Below are 15,382 nucleotides of genomic sequence, written 5' to 3' on the forward strand. Positions count from 1 at the left end.
GGCAGAGCTCTGCCCTCCTGGTACCCACCTCCATGATGAACCCACCTGTTCTTGCTTTGGTAACTCTTCTTTCCCTGCTTTGGGGTTTTCTGGGCAGAGACAGGAGCTCTTTGCCATTTCCTTGAGCCATCTGAATTAATCCTCTGCCTGAATCTCCCAGAGGTCAAACCAAGAACTCAGAGCTCCCTAAGGTGAGCAGGATCTGGTCTTGTCTCCTTCCCAGAACGTGGAAGCCTGAACTGGAAGGACAATCGAAGCTGAAGAAGCAGAGATCTCCTCCCAGCCAGCCCAGTTCCTCCTACACAGAGACTGAAGGAACTTGGCTCTACCTTTGCTTTCTTCACCAGGATGAACCCCAGGAAGACATTTAACCCAGAAGCACCTCTTTGGCCACTTGAGCTGCTGTTGTATCTTGGCCACTCCCACCCACCCCAGCCCAGGGGCTTCAGGGTATTCAATAAGGTGTTATCCCCTCCACCATGTCCTAAAGCTCTGCAGCCCCCACTATCTGAAGATCAGTGCAAAGTCCCAGCAATTCCCTTCCAGGGTTGGGGTCTTTGTTGAGACCATAGTGGCCCTCAGGAGGGCTTAAGTGCAGAGTTCTCCATCACCCTATCAGTTGCCCTAAGTATTAGAACTCCAGTAGTAGTTGTCTGATTTTGTAGGGCCAAACCTCCAGCCCATATTAAAGATGAGGAGCTGAAGCAGGAAAGGTTAAGTGACTTACTTACCCATGTAATAATTAAAATAAGTATTTCAGAGGAGCCACACGTGAGAGCTGGGTGTCAGGTGGGGGTCAGAGGCTGGAGAGATGCCCTAGGAGGGCACGACAAGCCCTCCATACCAGAGATACAACCCCTCCCTGAGCACCCCATACACCCCATATGCTCCCAGTAGCTGCTAGCATGTGGCAGCGGCCACACCCCAGGCAACGGCTTCCACAGGCCGGCCAAACCTTGTGAGGGTAGCCATTGGGTCATAGACCCCTGGTGAACCAGGGCTTTGCTCACCCGGCATGTGAAGACTGCTTCGGCCGAACAGACGGAAGAAACCAACAAGAAGGTTCAACGGCTGAGAGGGCGACGCAGCAAGGCACTGTGGAGTGCTCAGGGCGTGTTGGAGCACAAAAGACAACACGGCCATCCAATGCAGCTGAGGAAGTCTCCAGGTGTAACGACTCTTTGTGCCACTGGACCCAGGCTTCCAACACCCAGAGAGGGGGACTGTCTCTGTGCACCGACTTTTCCACTTAAATCTCCTTCACGCACAAGTGTCTTTGTGCACACTCGTCTATCCTGACCCCGTCCACCCTCTTCAAGACCTGTGGCGATGGGGGAGTGGCGACACAACAGGTGGAGGTGACCCCTGGCAGTTGTAGTCACGATCCTGCACGTAGGCGGCCCACGGACCAGTGGTCGCTCGGCCCTGTAGGGCAGCAGGGACGTTCGGCAGCATCCTGAGCGACTGAGCAGCCCCCTCTAGGACAGCACGGCTCACCCTAATCAAGGGAGGGGCCTAGAAAAGGTGTCCCAAACATTGCCTGCCCTACAAACACCCAGTCAGCACACCGCGGCTGGCGGGTCATCCCTTTAAGCGGTCGAAATCAAAGAAAAAATACAAAGAAACTCCTACTAGGAGCCTGGAACATAGAACATTACTTGACAGAGAGAATACCCCAAGACCTGAGAGAAGAACAGCTCTAATAGGTAAAGAACTGGCGCGATATAACATCGACATGGCAGCCTTAAGTGAAACACGCTCACCAGAAGAGGGATCACTCAGCAAACCCACCACTGGATACACCTTCTTCTGGAAAGGTAGAGCCTCAAATGAAGACAGAATCCACGGTGTTGGCCTGGCCATCAAGACCGTTTGCTCAAACAGCTGCCAGACTTGCCTGTGGGCATCAACAAGAGGCTCACGAAGATCCGTTTACCTCTCAGCAAAGACCGGTATGCCACAATCATCAACGCAAATGCCCCTACACTGACCAGCACAGAGGAGACCATCGAGCAGTTCTACTCTGACCTGAGTGCCGTCCTGCACTCAGTGCCCACCAATGACAAGCTGATACTACTGGGAGACTTCAACGCCCGCGTTGGCCAGGACCATGAAAGATGGAAAGGAGTGCTCAGCAAACACGGCGTGAGCAAAATGAACAACAACGGCCTACTGCTACTCAGCAAATGCTCAGAGTTCGAACTCACCATCACGAACACTGTGTTCAGAATGGCGAACAAATATAAAACAATGTGGATGCACCCACGATCAAAACAATGGCATCTCATTGACTACATCATTGTACGCCGGCAAGACATCCAGGATGTAAAGATCACCAGAGCCATGAGAGGAACTGAATGCTGGACAGACCACCGATTGGTTAGAGCGGCTCTTCAAATGCACATTGCGCCTCGCCATCCAAAATGCACCCAGACAGTTCGCGCATCTTATTTGCAAACATTCCAGTCCTGCCTGGACAACAAGCTGTCTGCCAAGGGACCACTCACTGGAAGCTCAACTGAGAAATGGAACCAGTTCAGAGATGCAGTGAAGGGAACATTAAAGGCAGTCCTAGGCCCAAAACAACACAACCACCAGGACTGGTTTGACAAGAACAACACGGCTATTGAAGACCTATTGAGCAAAAAGAACAAAGCCTTTATGGAGTGGCAAAATAACCCAAACTCTGCTCCTAAAAAGGACAGATTCAAGTCTCTTCAAGCCACGGCACAACGTGAGATCAGGAAGATGCAAGACTGTCGGTGGGGAAAAAAAGGCAGAAGAAATCCAGCGGTTTGCTGATATGAAAAACTACAAACAATGTTTCAGTGCCCTCAAGACTGTCTTCAAACCACCACTCCCTTGCTATCCTCTGACGATGACACTCTCATAAAAGATAAAAAAGGCAACAGCAACAGGTGGAAAGAACACTTCAGTCAGCTTCTCAACCGACCTTCTTCAGTCGACCAAAGCGCCCTTGACCAGATCCCCCAAAACCGCTCCATTGAACAACTTGATGTCCCTCCTTCAATAAAGGAAGTCCAAAAAGCCATTAAACAAATGAGTGCAGGCAAGGCACCCGGTAAAGACGGGATCCCAACCGAGGTGTACAAGGCCTTAAATGGAAAGGAGCTCCAGGCATTCCACATAGTACTGACGAGCATATGGGAAGAGGAAGACATGCCCCCAGAACTCAGAGATGCCTCCATCTTAGCCCTATACAAGAACAAAGGCTCACAAGCAGCCTGTGACAACTACAGAGGCATCTCACTACTCTCCACTGCCGGAAAGATCCTCGCCCATGTTATACTCTACAGACTCCTGTCATCTGTTTCAGAGCAGAACCTGCCTGAATCACAATGTGGCTTCCGACCAGATCGCAGCACCATCAACATGGTCTTCACGGTGAGGCAAATGCAGGAAAAATGCCTTGAGCAGAACCTGAGTCTCTACATTGTCTTCATAGACCTGAAAAAGGCGTTCAACACAGTGAACAGGGATGCATTGTGGGTGATCCTCAGCAAGCTCGGTTGCCCAGCAAAATTCGTCAAACTGATCCAGCTGTTTCATGTCGACATGACGGGGGAAGTCCTATCTGGTGGAGAGACTTCCGATCGCTTCAACATCTCCAATGGCGTGAAACAAGGCTGTGTCCTCGCTCCGGTACTATTCAACCTATCCTTCACCCAAGTATTACGACATGCTGTGATGGATCTAGACCTGGGCGTCTACATCAAATACCGACTGGATGGCTCACTATTCAACCTTCACCGCCTGACTGCAAAAACAAAGACAACAGAGAGACTCATCCTGGAAGCTCTCTTTGCAGATGACTGTGCTCTCGTGGCCCACCAAGAAAATCATCTCCAAACCATTGTGGACAGGTTCTCCACCACAACAAAACTGTTTGGTCTGACTATCAGCCTCAGCAAAACAGAGGTGCTGTTCCAACCTGCACCAGGGAGGCCAACGAACCAGCCGTGCTTTACAATCAATGGCACACAGCTTTCTAATGTCAACACTTTCAAGTACCTGGGCAGCACCATCGCCAATGACGGGTCCCTAGACCACGATATTAATGCCAGGATCCAAAAGGCCAGCCAGGCACTCGGGCGGCTGTGCTCCAAAGTCCTCCAACACAGAGGTGTAAGCACTGCAACGAAGCTCAAAGTGTACAACGCAGGGGTCCTCAGCTCGCTCCTGTACGGCTGCGAGACATGGACACTGTACCGAAAGCACATGAAACAGCTGGAGCAATTCCACCAACGCTCTCTCCGGTCAATCATGAGAATCCAATGGCAGGACTGAATCACTAACCAGGAAGTCCTTGACAGAGCCAACTCCACCAGCATCAAAGTCTTGGTCCTCCAAACCCAGCTACGATGGTCTGGACACGTCATCCGCATGGACCCACAGCGAATACCAAGACAGGTATTCTACGGTGATCTGTCAGCTGGACTCAGGAAACAAGGCCGACCAAAGAAAAGATTCAAGGATCAGCTAAAGTCCAACTTGAAGTGGGCTGGCATGACACCAAAGCAACTAGAACTCGCTGCCTCTGACAGAAGCAGCTGGCAAACCCACATTAACCCTGCCGCCACCACCTTTGAAGATGAGCAACGTCGACATCTTGCCGCTGCGCGTGAACACCGACACCAGGCCACAACCACACCTCCCATAACAACTGGCGTCCCAGGCCCCATGTGCCACACACTCTGCGGCTCAGCCTTTGGACTCCAAAGCCACATGAGGGTACACCGTAGATGAAACTGCACGAAGACAATAATCATTCTCGATCACCGAGAGACTACTATATATTATTTCAGAGATAAGAATGTTTCCAGATATCTGAAAATCATGTCTGAATACCCGTTAAAATCAATTTAAATCATTAGACAATTAAATTCTCCAAAACTCATTTACAGGTTGAAACCAATGTGATGGAGTATATCCATCATCATATATGTGACAATTAACAAAGGCAAAAAAGGAACAAAATGATGTTCATGGGCTTTTACAATGATGTTCTTCTACAATCATAGTCATAGGGGAGGTACAAATTAAGACAATTTAACAATAACAAATTTAACAATAACAAATAATTCCAATTTTGATAGCTTATAAAGTGGTTAACAGTAAATTACATACATCTTATATTTAGAATTGAGTTAGAGACTGCTTCATTCTGAAGAAGGGAACAAACTGAAACAGTTAACATCAATAAGGCAATGACTGAAAAGGCTTAAAATTCACCTCCAGACTCTTTTAGGTTCCTTCCCCTCCAAAGTACCATCATTCAGCAATTTCTTTGTCCACACCTCTGGTGTCTCCCATGCTTAGGGGAATTCCCACATTGAGTACAGGTGTTTGAGTAAGAGTTGATTTTCCTCATTGGAATAACTATTTCTCCTATCAATATTACTATTCCTGAAACTTCTATTCCTATTATCCTGATTCCTCTTCTTACAATTCATAATCACATGACCAACTTCCAAAAATGTGTTGCAGTATTTCCCATATTATCTAGTATGTCCTATTTAAACCAGTTTGAGTATTGTTAAATGATCAGCTTAAACAACGAAAAGTTCCTAAAACAAAAAAATGGAGACAAAGTTCTTCAATGTTATTGTGGAAGGCAATGTAAGGTTTAAAACAAAAGGCTAATGAAAAGAAAGTTATCGTTGCACAGCAACAGTATCAATAATGAATGTGTATTTAGTTTAATAACTGTTGTTATTAATAATTAAAACAAATATGCATTTATTATAATTATATTAGTAAGTGTGCATTTATTAGTTATCAATAATTGATAACATGCATTCATTATAGTTAATAATTAACAACCATAAAAAGTATGGATAATCAATAATCATTAGTAATTGATAAGTTATTGAAAATTAATAATTATTGATAGTATTATTATTAATTCTATTGTGTTCTAAAATTACTCCTTAATATGGCATGTAATTAATTTGATTTAATATTGGCTTTCTTCAAATTTAGAAATTTGGTTTTAATTTAAATTCAATATTATTATTTCCTATTAATAATCCTTTTATTTAAATGTAATCAATCTAATAGCATTATTGTAGATCACTAATAACAGTAACAAAGGAATTCTTTTTATTTTCCTGCAGCTTTAATTCTCAACAGTAGGTGACGCTATAAATGTGTGTAGAGTGGAAGGCACCTGTGGATAGGCCTATCTAACCAGTCAGATAGAAAGCAAAAAAAAAAAAATTCTTTTAATATGCTAAAGAAAACAGTATTCCAGGAAAGTGTCTTTTAATATGCTAATAAAGGCAAGCACTCCCAAAGAAAATGTGACTTTAGTTTTGCTAAAGAAGTCAAGCAGTCTACAAGCAAAGTTTGAGGGTGGGGGAAGGAAAGAGGAAAATGCAGTTTTAAGAAACAAATTTCAAAAGAACACTTCCTCTTAGTCCAGGTTTAAGGACTGTTGGGGGGGGGGGGGAGAGAAGGGAAAGAAAACTGAAGTTAAATCCCTTCCCCTGGAACAGCCTGCTGTTTTCAAAGTTGGGGGGGGGGGGGTGGCAGGGAGCCCCTAGCACAGCCTGGAAGGACCCTCAGAATTAAGTTAATAAGTGACCCTGAGCAGGTCCCTGCTGCAGAGCATGTGGGGAAAGTCAGGCAGACACTGGGCTGGTAAAGATCCGTTGGGTCCTAGTGCCCCTTGGTTTCAACTGGGTTGGGTCCAGTGGGGAGGGGGTGGTGGCCCTGTGGGAAGAGTGCAGAAGCTGGGAAGAAACAGGAGTCTGAGTTTAGTGCCTGAAGGATCCAGCCCTTTAATATGAAGCAGCTGCTCCCTTGCCTGGGTCCCCAGTTCTATTTCCGGCAAAAGCTTCCTTACAGACAGGTAAAGTTACTCAGGAGGGGGAGAGATTTCCTTGATACACCCAGGGTCACACAGCTAGGAAGTGCCTAAGGCTGATTGAGGGGGGGGGGGGGGGGGCTTGAGGTTTGGGTCTTATCCAAAGAATCAAGGAGATGGAATAGCCCTGGAGATGGTGAGGCCACTCTTCCTGGGTGCCTAGAAAATTCAAGGACTGTCCAAGGAGCTGAAGCAAGGCCCTGGGTTCCGTCTGAAGACTGCTGGGAGTAGTTTTTCCACAGCTGTGACTCTCGAGCATCCCATCTGTCTTCTCTGAAAGGAGGTCACCTGATAACACACAGGGACCATCCCCATGTCCTTTGGGCTGTATGTGGCTACTTGGCAGGGCCTGGGGGACATTTCAGCCCCAAGGCCAGATAGAGACTGAAAAGGAAGAGGATTCCAGACTACAGTCCAGGTCCTCTACCTACTATGCCACCCAGTTGCCCTAATTCACACATTGTCTAGACCCTGGGAAGGGTGGGATGGGGGGTGGAGGGGAGCTCTGGAAGGGAGCTGCCAAGGTATGACTAGAGGAGCCCCAAGAGTGGGAGCCAAAACCCTGGGCTGGGATCTAGCCCCCTGGCAGGGAGAAGGGTCTGAGGGCTCTGACAAAAAGGGGAGCAGGGAAGCATGAGTAAGGGGAGCCAAGGGAGGGGCTGGGAAGGCACAGGGTCCAAAAGAGCTGCTGGCAAGGAGGGCAGGGACCCTGGAGAGATTGAAGTGTTCCAGGGGGCAGCTGAGCCTGGGGAAATAGGACAGGATGCTGAGGTCTCCCTAGGAACTGGGGAGGACTCCTGGGACCCTCTGGTAGAGCTGAGATTTGGAATCCCTCAAGGGAAACTGGAGCCAGGGAGTCCAGGAAAGAGCTTTGGCTCCTGGGGACAGGAAAGCATAGCTCATGGATCCTCACAGAGGGCTGCACCTAGAGGCATGACAATGGAATCTCTAACCAGGAGCTGGGGGTAAGGACTCCTGGTTCCTGAAGGAGAAGCTGAAAGGGGGACTCCTGGGTCCCTCTAGGCAAGGACTCAAGTTTAAATAAGTGTCACCCAATGGTCAATCTGAAGAGGGTGACACTGGGGGAAGGATTAGCCATCTAGAAAAGAGGTAGGAGTGGGGAGCTCAGCAAGGAGCCAGGTCCAGCGGGAGGTGTGCTCCTGGGGGCCCTGAGGTAGAAGTTGGACACCTGTCAGGACCTCCAAAAGGTTCCCCTCACTAATGCCTCTGTCCTTCCAGGTTCCCAACTTTCCAGGGCTTGAATAAGGACCAACCAGCCTGGGGGCGCCCTGAGATTACCAGAACAGTCCTTTGCTGCTGAGTTCCAGGTCAACTCTGGACAGCAAATCTCTGCTCCTCTCCTCCCTTTTCCAGGGGATTCAAGAGATTTGCTGATGCTGAACCCGGAAGCTCTTTGGGATTCTGTTTTAGAGGGTTCACAGGTCCCATGGCAAGGGGGGCCAGCAGGAGGCAGGAGCTGGGAGGAGGCCCTGGCTCAGAGCTACCTGGGACCTGCACAAGCAGAGAGATCTCAGCCCCAGGGATGAAGAGGGGCCCAGCTCACAGAGTTCCAGATTCCAGCTAGCCCACTCTGGGAGGGTCCTGCTATATCCCTGCCTAGCCCAGCCTGATCCTCTAATCCCAGGCTGGACCAGGACCTCAGACCCCTCCTTTAAGCCACTGGAATGAGCCCCTCTCACTCCCTAAACTGCTCCCAACCTCTAAACCCCACCCCAGAGTTTGGATTCTCCCTGGGCTCCCACCCACCAGGCTGGGCATCTGAGGGTCCCTCCTGCCCCCTGCATCCCCATCCTCCTTCCCTCCCTCCCTCTCCTGGACACCCTCTCCCCTCCCCCAAGACTGCCAAGATAAAGCTGGGAAAAAAGTGGAGGGCGAGGCCCAACCCTGCATTTGGAGGTGGGAGCAGCAGAGAGCTCACCTGGCCCTGCAGCCCCAGGGTGGCTGCACTGGGTTTCCCCTCATCTGCGGGATCACTGGGGCTCATGGAAGGCAGATGTACTTTTCCACAGCGCTAACTGGGAGGCTAGAGTTAGGACTGTGTAAATCTTGAAATCTCTCAGACTTGTGAATGTTAAAAATTTCCCCATCAGGGAATTCTTAATTGGAACAAATTCCCTATTGAGAAACATTCCCCATTTTGATGTGAGAACTCGCCAGGATCAGAAATGGGAGGACCCCTACTCCACCCATACTTAAGACTGCTTTAGGGAAGAAAACTCATTGCTAAACAAAGTACTTGGATCCATGCTTATGGTGGGGCTTCCAAGGAGTTCTTTGAGCCAGGCCTGTTTTTAGAATGGATACAATGGGATGCTAAGTGCCTATAAAGGTGAGGCAACTTGTAAACTACTTAGACCTAAAAGGTGAAAACTTACTCAGAGGTTTTCTCTTAATGAAATTAGTCCACACAGCAGCATTTTTTTCTCTTACTAAAGAGATTAAAACTACTCAGCTGTGAATTCAAAATGGGTGGTCCTTTAGAAACATCTACAGTGATTGGTAGATGTAAGGACTTTGGGGAGGTGACAGAGGAAATTTTGCCCTTAAAAATATGAGCTTGGATCTCATTCAAAACTCTCAACTGTGTCAGGGGGTTAGTCTCCAAAGTATATGTCTATTTGCCCAGACCCTGAGGCCAAGGCCTGCCCAAACAAACAGGCAGCTGACCTCATTAAAAACAACAACCCAAGAGGGACTTTTCCATAGTTTCCAAAAGCATCTCACAAGCTCCTGGCCAGGAGCACCTTCTCTAGCTGTCCCTCCCCAGCTCAGACCACTGCCCTCCCTGGCTTCCCTACAGTCCAAAGGACAATCTCACCTCCTCCAGGAAGCCCTCCTGAACTCCTCTTGGCTCTCTGCCCTCTCTCTGCTCAGCATTGCCCATTTAGCCAGAACAAAGCGTGCTTGGGGTGACTGAAGCAGAGGCTGCCCAGGAGCAACAAGGGGCTTGCAGGGGGTGGATGGTGCAGGAGTGCTCCCCCCAGCCAGGGCAGGAAAGGAGGCAACAGGGAGGAGGCCAGAGAGCACAAAGGGAAACTTGGGGAGTTAGGGTTGGCCGGAGGCTCGGAGACATCACCATGCCTGGGATTCTGCTGCCAGGCAGGGGGTCTCCTAAAGTGGCAGGGGATGGCATTCAGGGGAGCAAGAGCTGGGTATCTGGGCCCTGGGCCAGGGAGGCAGGACTCCTGGGTCCTTACAGGGTGCGGTAAAATTACACCCTGTTCTGGCCCCCTAGACCCCCTCCCCGGGCAGGACGTTTTAGCAAGAAAGAAGACACCACAGAGGAAGCGGGCAACCACAGCCGAACCCGGTCGGAGAATAGAGCAGCCATGTATCCCTCCGGAAATTCACAGGCAGGCTCTGCTCCAACCCCCGTCCTTTCCGGACCCCAGCCAGCCCCGCCCAGCTCCAGAGCGCAAGGGAGGAGGGACTCCCAACTTCGGGCTGATCCGGGGACTCAAGGAATTAGCCTCAAGGAGGCACAGGCGGGGAGTTGATCTGCCCCAGAGACTGGTAAAAAGCAGATTTCGAATTTAGCTCCACTCAGCCCCACCGGGGGGTTCACGCTGCCTGGGGTTCCCGCCTCTAGCCTGTGGGGAAGGGAGTAATGTCCTCTGCTGTCTTCCCACCACCCCACAGGAGTCCTGATCCTCTCCATCTGGCTCCGCCCCACTCTGGGCCTCGTTTTGGTCCCCGTGTGATCGCCGCCCCCTTTCCCGCCGTCCCCCCTCCACCAGTTCATAACGTAATTACCCAATCTTTCGCGGGGGTTACAGAGGCAAGGCAGGAAAATCTTTGGAAGCGGAGCAGGCGGGGTGTGCTGGGCACAACCTTGGCTTCCGGCTTCCTGCCTCCCAGAGGCCTCTGCACTGCCCATGGCTGTGCATCCGGGGCAGGATGGGGAAGGCGCCAAGTGAAAGAATGTGGGCGTGGCCGAGGGTTAGGGTTAGTCTCCTAAACCAGGCCTGAGGAGTGTGACCTACTGGGGGTCCGCGGAAAAAAAGAGTCAACGGAAGAAAGGAGAAAGCCCCGCCCCTCTCGGGCCGCTGTCTCTGACCACGCCCCTGTCCTCAAATGTTTCCCCGCCCAGGTTACCCCGCAACAAAGGCCTGGGAAAGCATCTTCTTGGTCCTCTGAGGAATTCTCTGGAGGCTCCTATACTGGCTCTTGCTCAGTAAACTGAATTAGGAAGGGAATCCCTGGGGCCGAGTCCTGTCCGGAGCCGTCGAGGACATCCCGAGGTTTTAGACACCTGTGGGGGAAGGGAAATGTGCCGGCCTGCCTCACCTGGCCACTGCTGGCCACACTACCCAGGCGGGTGGGGTGAGTATGGACCACAAACCCCCCTAACAAGCCCCAGCAGGAAAATCTTTGGAAGTGGAGGAAGAGGGCTGAGCAGGATCTTGACTTCCTGTTTCCCAGAGGCCTCTGCGCTGCCCATGATTCCCTGTACCTTAGGGTGACCCTCACCCTCTTCTATCCTTCCACGTCTCCCTTCTGTACCTCCAATCTGAGCCGCGTTACACACTCTTTGTGGCCAGATTTGAACTGAGGTCTTCCTGCCTCTCTGCCCAGGTCCTGCCGGCTCCCCTGCTCCCCTTCCAGCTGCCTCTCCTTTCCAGATAAGGGAAAACTAGAAAGAACAGAGCTATTCCGCAAGTTTAGTTGAAGTAGAAGTTTAAGGAGGCGCATTTTACCTTGTAAAGGGGTTCGAAGGTCGCATCTGCTCACTTGAGAAGTTGCAGCAGAGATTCCAGAGAGCTGGGTTGTCTGAAGGTAGGAAAGAATGGCGGAGCCTAAAAGAACTGTTAATAACAGAGCCTGGCTGGAGAGTGGCCATCTAAGGGGGAATTGGATGGGAAGATCATTGGGAAAAGAGATGCTCTGGGGGAAACGGGCTACTGATACAGCCACAAGGGCGAAGTTTCTGCCAAGTTCCACACCTGACGGCAGATCATGGCCAATTTACGCTGGCATGAATCCAAATTACGGAAGCTTTTCTCCCTCATCTCAAGTGACTTCCCACTTTCCTCCTGCTAATAGCAAATTGTCTGTAGGATGAAGGAAGCCTCAGGAAGGAAGGACCTGGAATATGGACATTGTGAAGCTAGATGGAAAAGTTTAGCCGTTATGCATGAGGAAGCAAATTCAAAGGGGTCCCTTTTCTTAAAAGGAAGCTGGCAAAATATCGGTGCCCAAAAGGGGGGGAAGCCTTACACATAAAGAATACATTCTAAGCAGCATTTTTTGAGAAACACGGTTCTGATAGAACACTGAATGGCTCCCCAGTACCAGTCAAGTTTATACATTTTGGAGCTTGGAGGCAGGAAACAATGAGATTAGAGAAAGCCTTTGTGCCTAGGAATACTAAGGAAATCACCTCTAGACTAGGCCTAAGTTCAAAGGTAAATGAGCCCTCATTGCCAATGAATAAGTACTCAGGAAAATGAAATGTGGACCCAAAACTAATTTGGTTAAAGCTAGAACTCAGTCAAATCAGAAGAATTCGTTTAACAATCATTTTTATCTACAGACTCTACATTAGCTGACTCAGTGGCAACATTTTTTCATACTCCCCTAATAGTTCATAGAAGTAAAAAGCCTTAAGCTGTTTAAGTGCACGTTTTGTGAAGTAGTTAAAGGGGAATGAAAACAGTTCGTGAAATCAGCACGTATTTAGAGGTTTTCAAAGGAAGGAAACTGAGAAGCATTTTTTATCTTGAGAATTGGGCGAGTTCACTTCAATACTGAAACTGAAATTTGACTTTTAAAATTGTTTTGAGGCTGAAATTGCCATGCAGTCATTTTCCTGTGGTTTGGGGGTGCGAAAGAATATCTGGTTAGAGTTTTACTTGGCACTAGACAGTAGTTTAATTTTGGCCAGGAGGAAAAGCCATTTTCAGATTCACAAAGGCCTGAACAGCCTGCGATGGGGATTTTATTTTTGCCTTTATACTTCTGTGCTTTGTAGAGCTGCTTTATATGGTTATTTTGGTCGAGGGAGGCGATCTTTCCGATTCGGTATATAGTTTACCTAATTTATAGTTGGTGTGGAAAAGCCATTACCAGAATGCCTAAGATGGGACGGCAGATTTAAGGGTAGCAGCATGGGTGGGTCATCTTTGTAGCAAGTATTTTGAGAGGGGATCAAGTCCTGTTAAAGAACGGATCTATGGATTTCTCTTACGTTTTCTCTTGCAGCAGCAGTGAAGCTGTCTGGTACAACGGAGGATCCTGCAGGAAGACAGAAGTCTGCAGGAGAGGAGGCTGAAGGCATCCTGTCAGGACCCCCCACATTAGAAGGACTTACAGGCTTTGGGGAATTGGGGCCCTGTTTTGATTGTTAGTTTTTGCCAAAGGCAGACGGCCTGCCTGTCTGGCTCAAATGTCAATGCACCAGAGGCACTGGGGGGGCCCCCAAATGCCAATGGCCTGAACCTGTACCCCAAGGCTTTCCCACCGTTAGCCATGGAGTTCAATCCCATGTAGCATTTGAAATCAAATAATTTAAACTGTAGGGAAACTACTACTCGTTGTAACAGAGAAAACAAACTGAGGGAAACTGTTTCTCCTTGCAATCATTGCTATTCTCTGGCTTGTGACGAGAGAGAGCTGTTAAGGGAACCTGAAACTGCTTGGTTGTAATGGAGGTAGGAATGAGAAATGCTGATACACAGAGATGCTGGTACACAGGAATTGCTCTGGGGATGCTCTGGTGTTTTCCTGCTGATCCCCACTGATCACTGAGGGATCACTGTATCTTCCCTGACCTCCTCCTTTCCACTCCCTCCCTTCTCCAACCCTCTCCTCCCAGTTCTTCTTGAAGCCTTTGGCTTCTTCCCTCCCCCCAAGTGAACTATAAAGATATTCTTTTCTTTTCCTTTTCAAATCAAGGGGTTTATTGGGGTAACAGGGTGGGAAACTGAGGAAAGTGGGATGAGGGTTTCCCTAATCTATAAAGGGACTTTGAGAGGGTTATGGAAATAGTCCAGTAACAAAGGTGAGAAGACGAACAGTTCGATAAATGGAGGACAACAGCTAAGATCTTCCTTCTTCTTTTACATCACCATCAAGGTCTTCCAGTTTCAACTTCTCCTCTCTCTGTGGCCAAAAGAAACCCCAACTCTTGGTCAGTCAAAATCTCAGAGAGCGCAGAGGTCTCCCCTTGATCAGAAAGCCCCCCCAAAAAAACAAGCCAGCACAATCAGGGTCTTCAGCCAGCCTCAACTGCCAGAGAGAGACCGACCCAGTCCCCTCCCCCATGTCAGCTCACCTGCCACTCCTGGGAACATTCCGGTTTAGAATCTTCATCTTGGTTGACAAGCCAAGTCAGTCCCCAGCTTCGGCTCTTGCATCTTGGCTTGTCCTTCAAAACCTTTCTCTCTTCATGCCTCTTCCACATATTAGCCATTTGTCCATTTGTGTGGACGGCCAGACTTGACCAAAAGGGACTCGAGGAACCCCAAACTTGTGGCCTGGCGGGATCTGATGAACCCCAAGTTTCCGGACTAGCTTGTAGGTTGGAGACCCCAAAGTTTGTACTTGTTTCCTGTTCCCACGGGAATCCCAGGCTGGCAGTTTCAGACCGTCAGGGGAATGACCATAGTTGGCTGGGACTAAACATATGCTGGGGACCCTCTTTCCCTTGGGTGTCTCCCCTACTGTACCAGGCCTTTCCCAAGAAGATCCTCTCCTGGGCCGAAGCAGCCTCCAGCTAGGCTTCCTTGCCCCAGCAGGATTGCATCCTGTCAGTGTCCTTTGAACCCTCCCGGTTCCTTTGCAGCTCTAGTCATGGCCGTCACCTTTCCCTGCCCCTCATCGTGCCACTCCCAGGGGTCACAGTTCAATCCTCGACTCTGCTGTCGAGGCCGCCCAGCGCTGAACCTTCTGCCCTTGATTAAAGGGTGATTTGGACTATTTAATAGTTCTGGGTTTTTTCCCAGTCAACAGATTTGAGAGCACCATTTCCCACCGCCAGCCCCAGCTCTCACCCTTGCTGTCCCCCTTTTCCACTGGCTATCCCGGGGGCGGGGGCGGAGCTCCTCAGCCCTTCCTCCGCCTCCTTCCCCTTGGCCTGCCTGAGCAGTGGGGCCAGCAGTGGTCACGTGACGGGGCGGGGTCGCAGCGCAAGGGATTCCTTCCCTATTCTATGTTCGGAGATTACTCTGAGGCTAGAACCCAGAACCCAATTCGGACGAGAAGGTGTCTGGGCTGCTGAGGTCGGCAGGCGGCGCCCTGGCCAGAGGGACGGGGCTTTTCCCTTCCCTCCTTTTTCCGATAGCTCTTTTCTCCGGCGACTTCGGGTACTTTGCCACACCCAGATTATATCCCCCCCCCCCCCGCCCTTTTCGGGCAGAGTCAGTAGAGGGAGGAGGAAACCTTCGAGTCAAAAGAACGACTTGAAACTCGGGCCCCTGGAGTCCCCCAGGCCGGGCCCTCTCCTTTCCCCTCAAAATCCACAAGACGGGAGCC

General features: G+C 49.8%; 1 protein-coding gene across 3 annotated transcripts in view; it reads right to left on the minus strand.

Moving 5' to 3' along the window:
* The window catches only part of LOC100617771 (zinc finger protein 850-like), a 40,105-nt gene extending 24,741 nt beyond the window's left edge, over positions 1-15,364 (minus strand). Inside the window, exons 1-3 of one of the 3 annotated variants that reach the window (XM_056794658.1) lie at positions 14,184-15,364; positions 10,664-14,011; positions 46-234 (exon numbers count right to left, since the gene is read on the minus strand). In XM_056794658.1, the coding sequence (XP_056650636.1) occupies positions 46-130 (85 nt within the window). In that variant the 5' untranslated portion in view covers positions 131-234; positions 10,664-14,011; positions 14,184-15,364. Of the gene's footprint in view, positions 1-45; positions 3,173-10,663; positions 14,012-14,183 lie in introns of those variants that run through there. The other 2 variants (XM_056794655.1, XM_056794657.1) reach the window with 2 other exon arrangements.
* Positions 15,365-15,382: the final 18 nt, after the last annotated feature.

The sequence above is a fragment of the Monodelphis domestica genome, chromosome 1, assembly GCF_027887165.1.
Source record: "Monodelphis domestica isolate mMonDom1 chromosome 1, mMonDom1.pri, whole genome shotgun sequence".
Lineage (NCBI taxonomy): Eukaryota > Metazoa > Chordata > Mammalia > Didelphimorphia > Didelphidae > Monodelphis > Monodelphis domestica.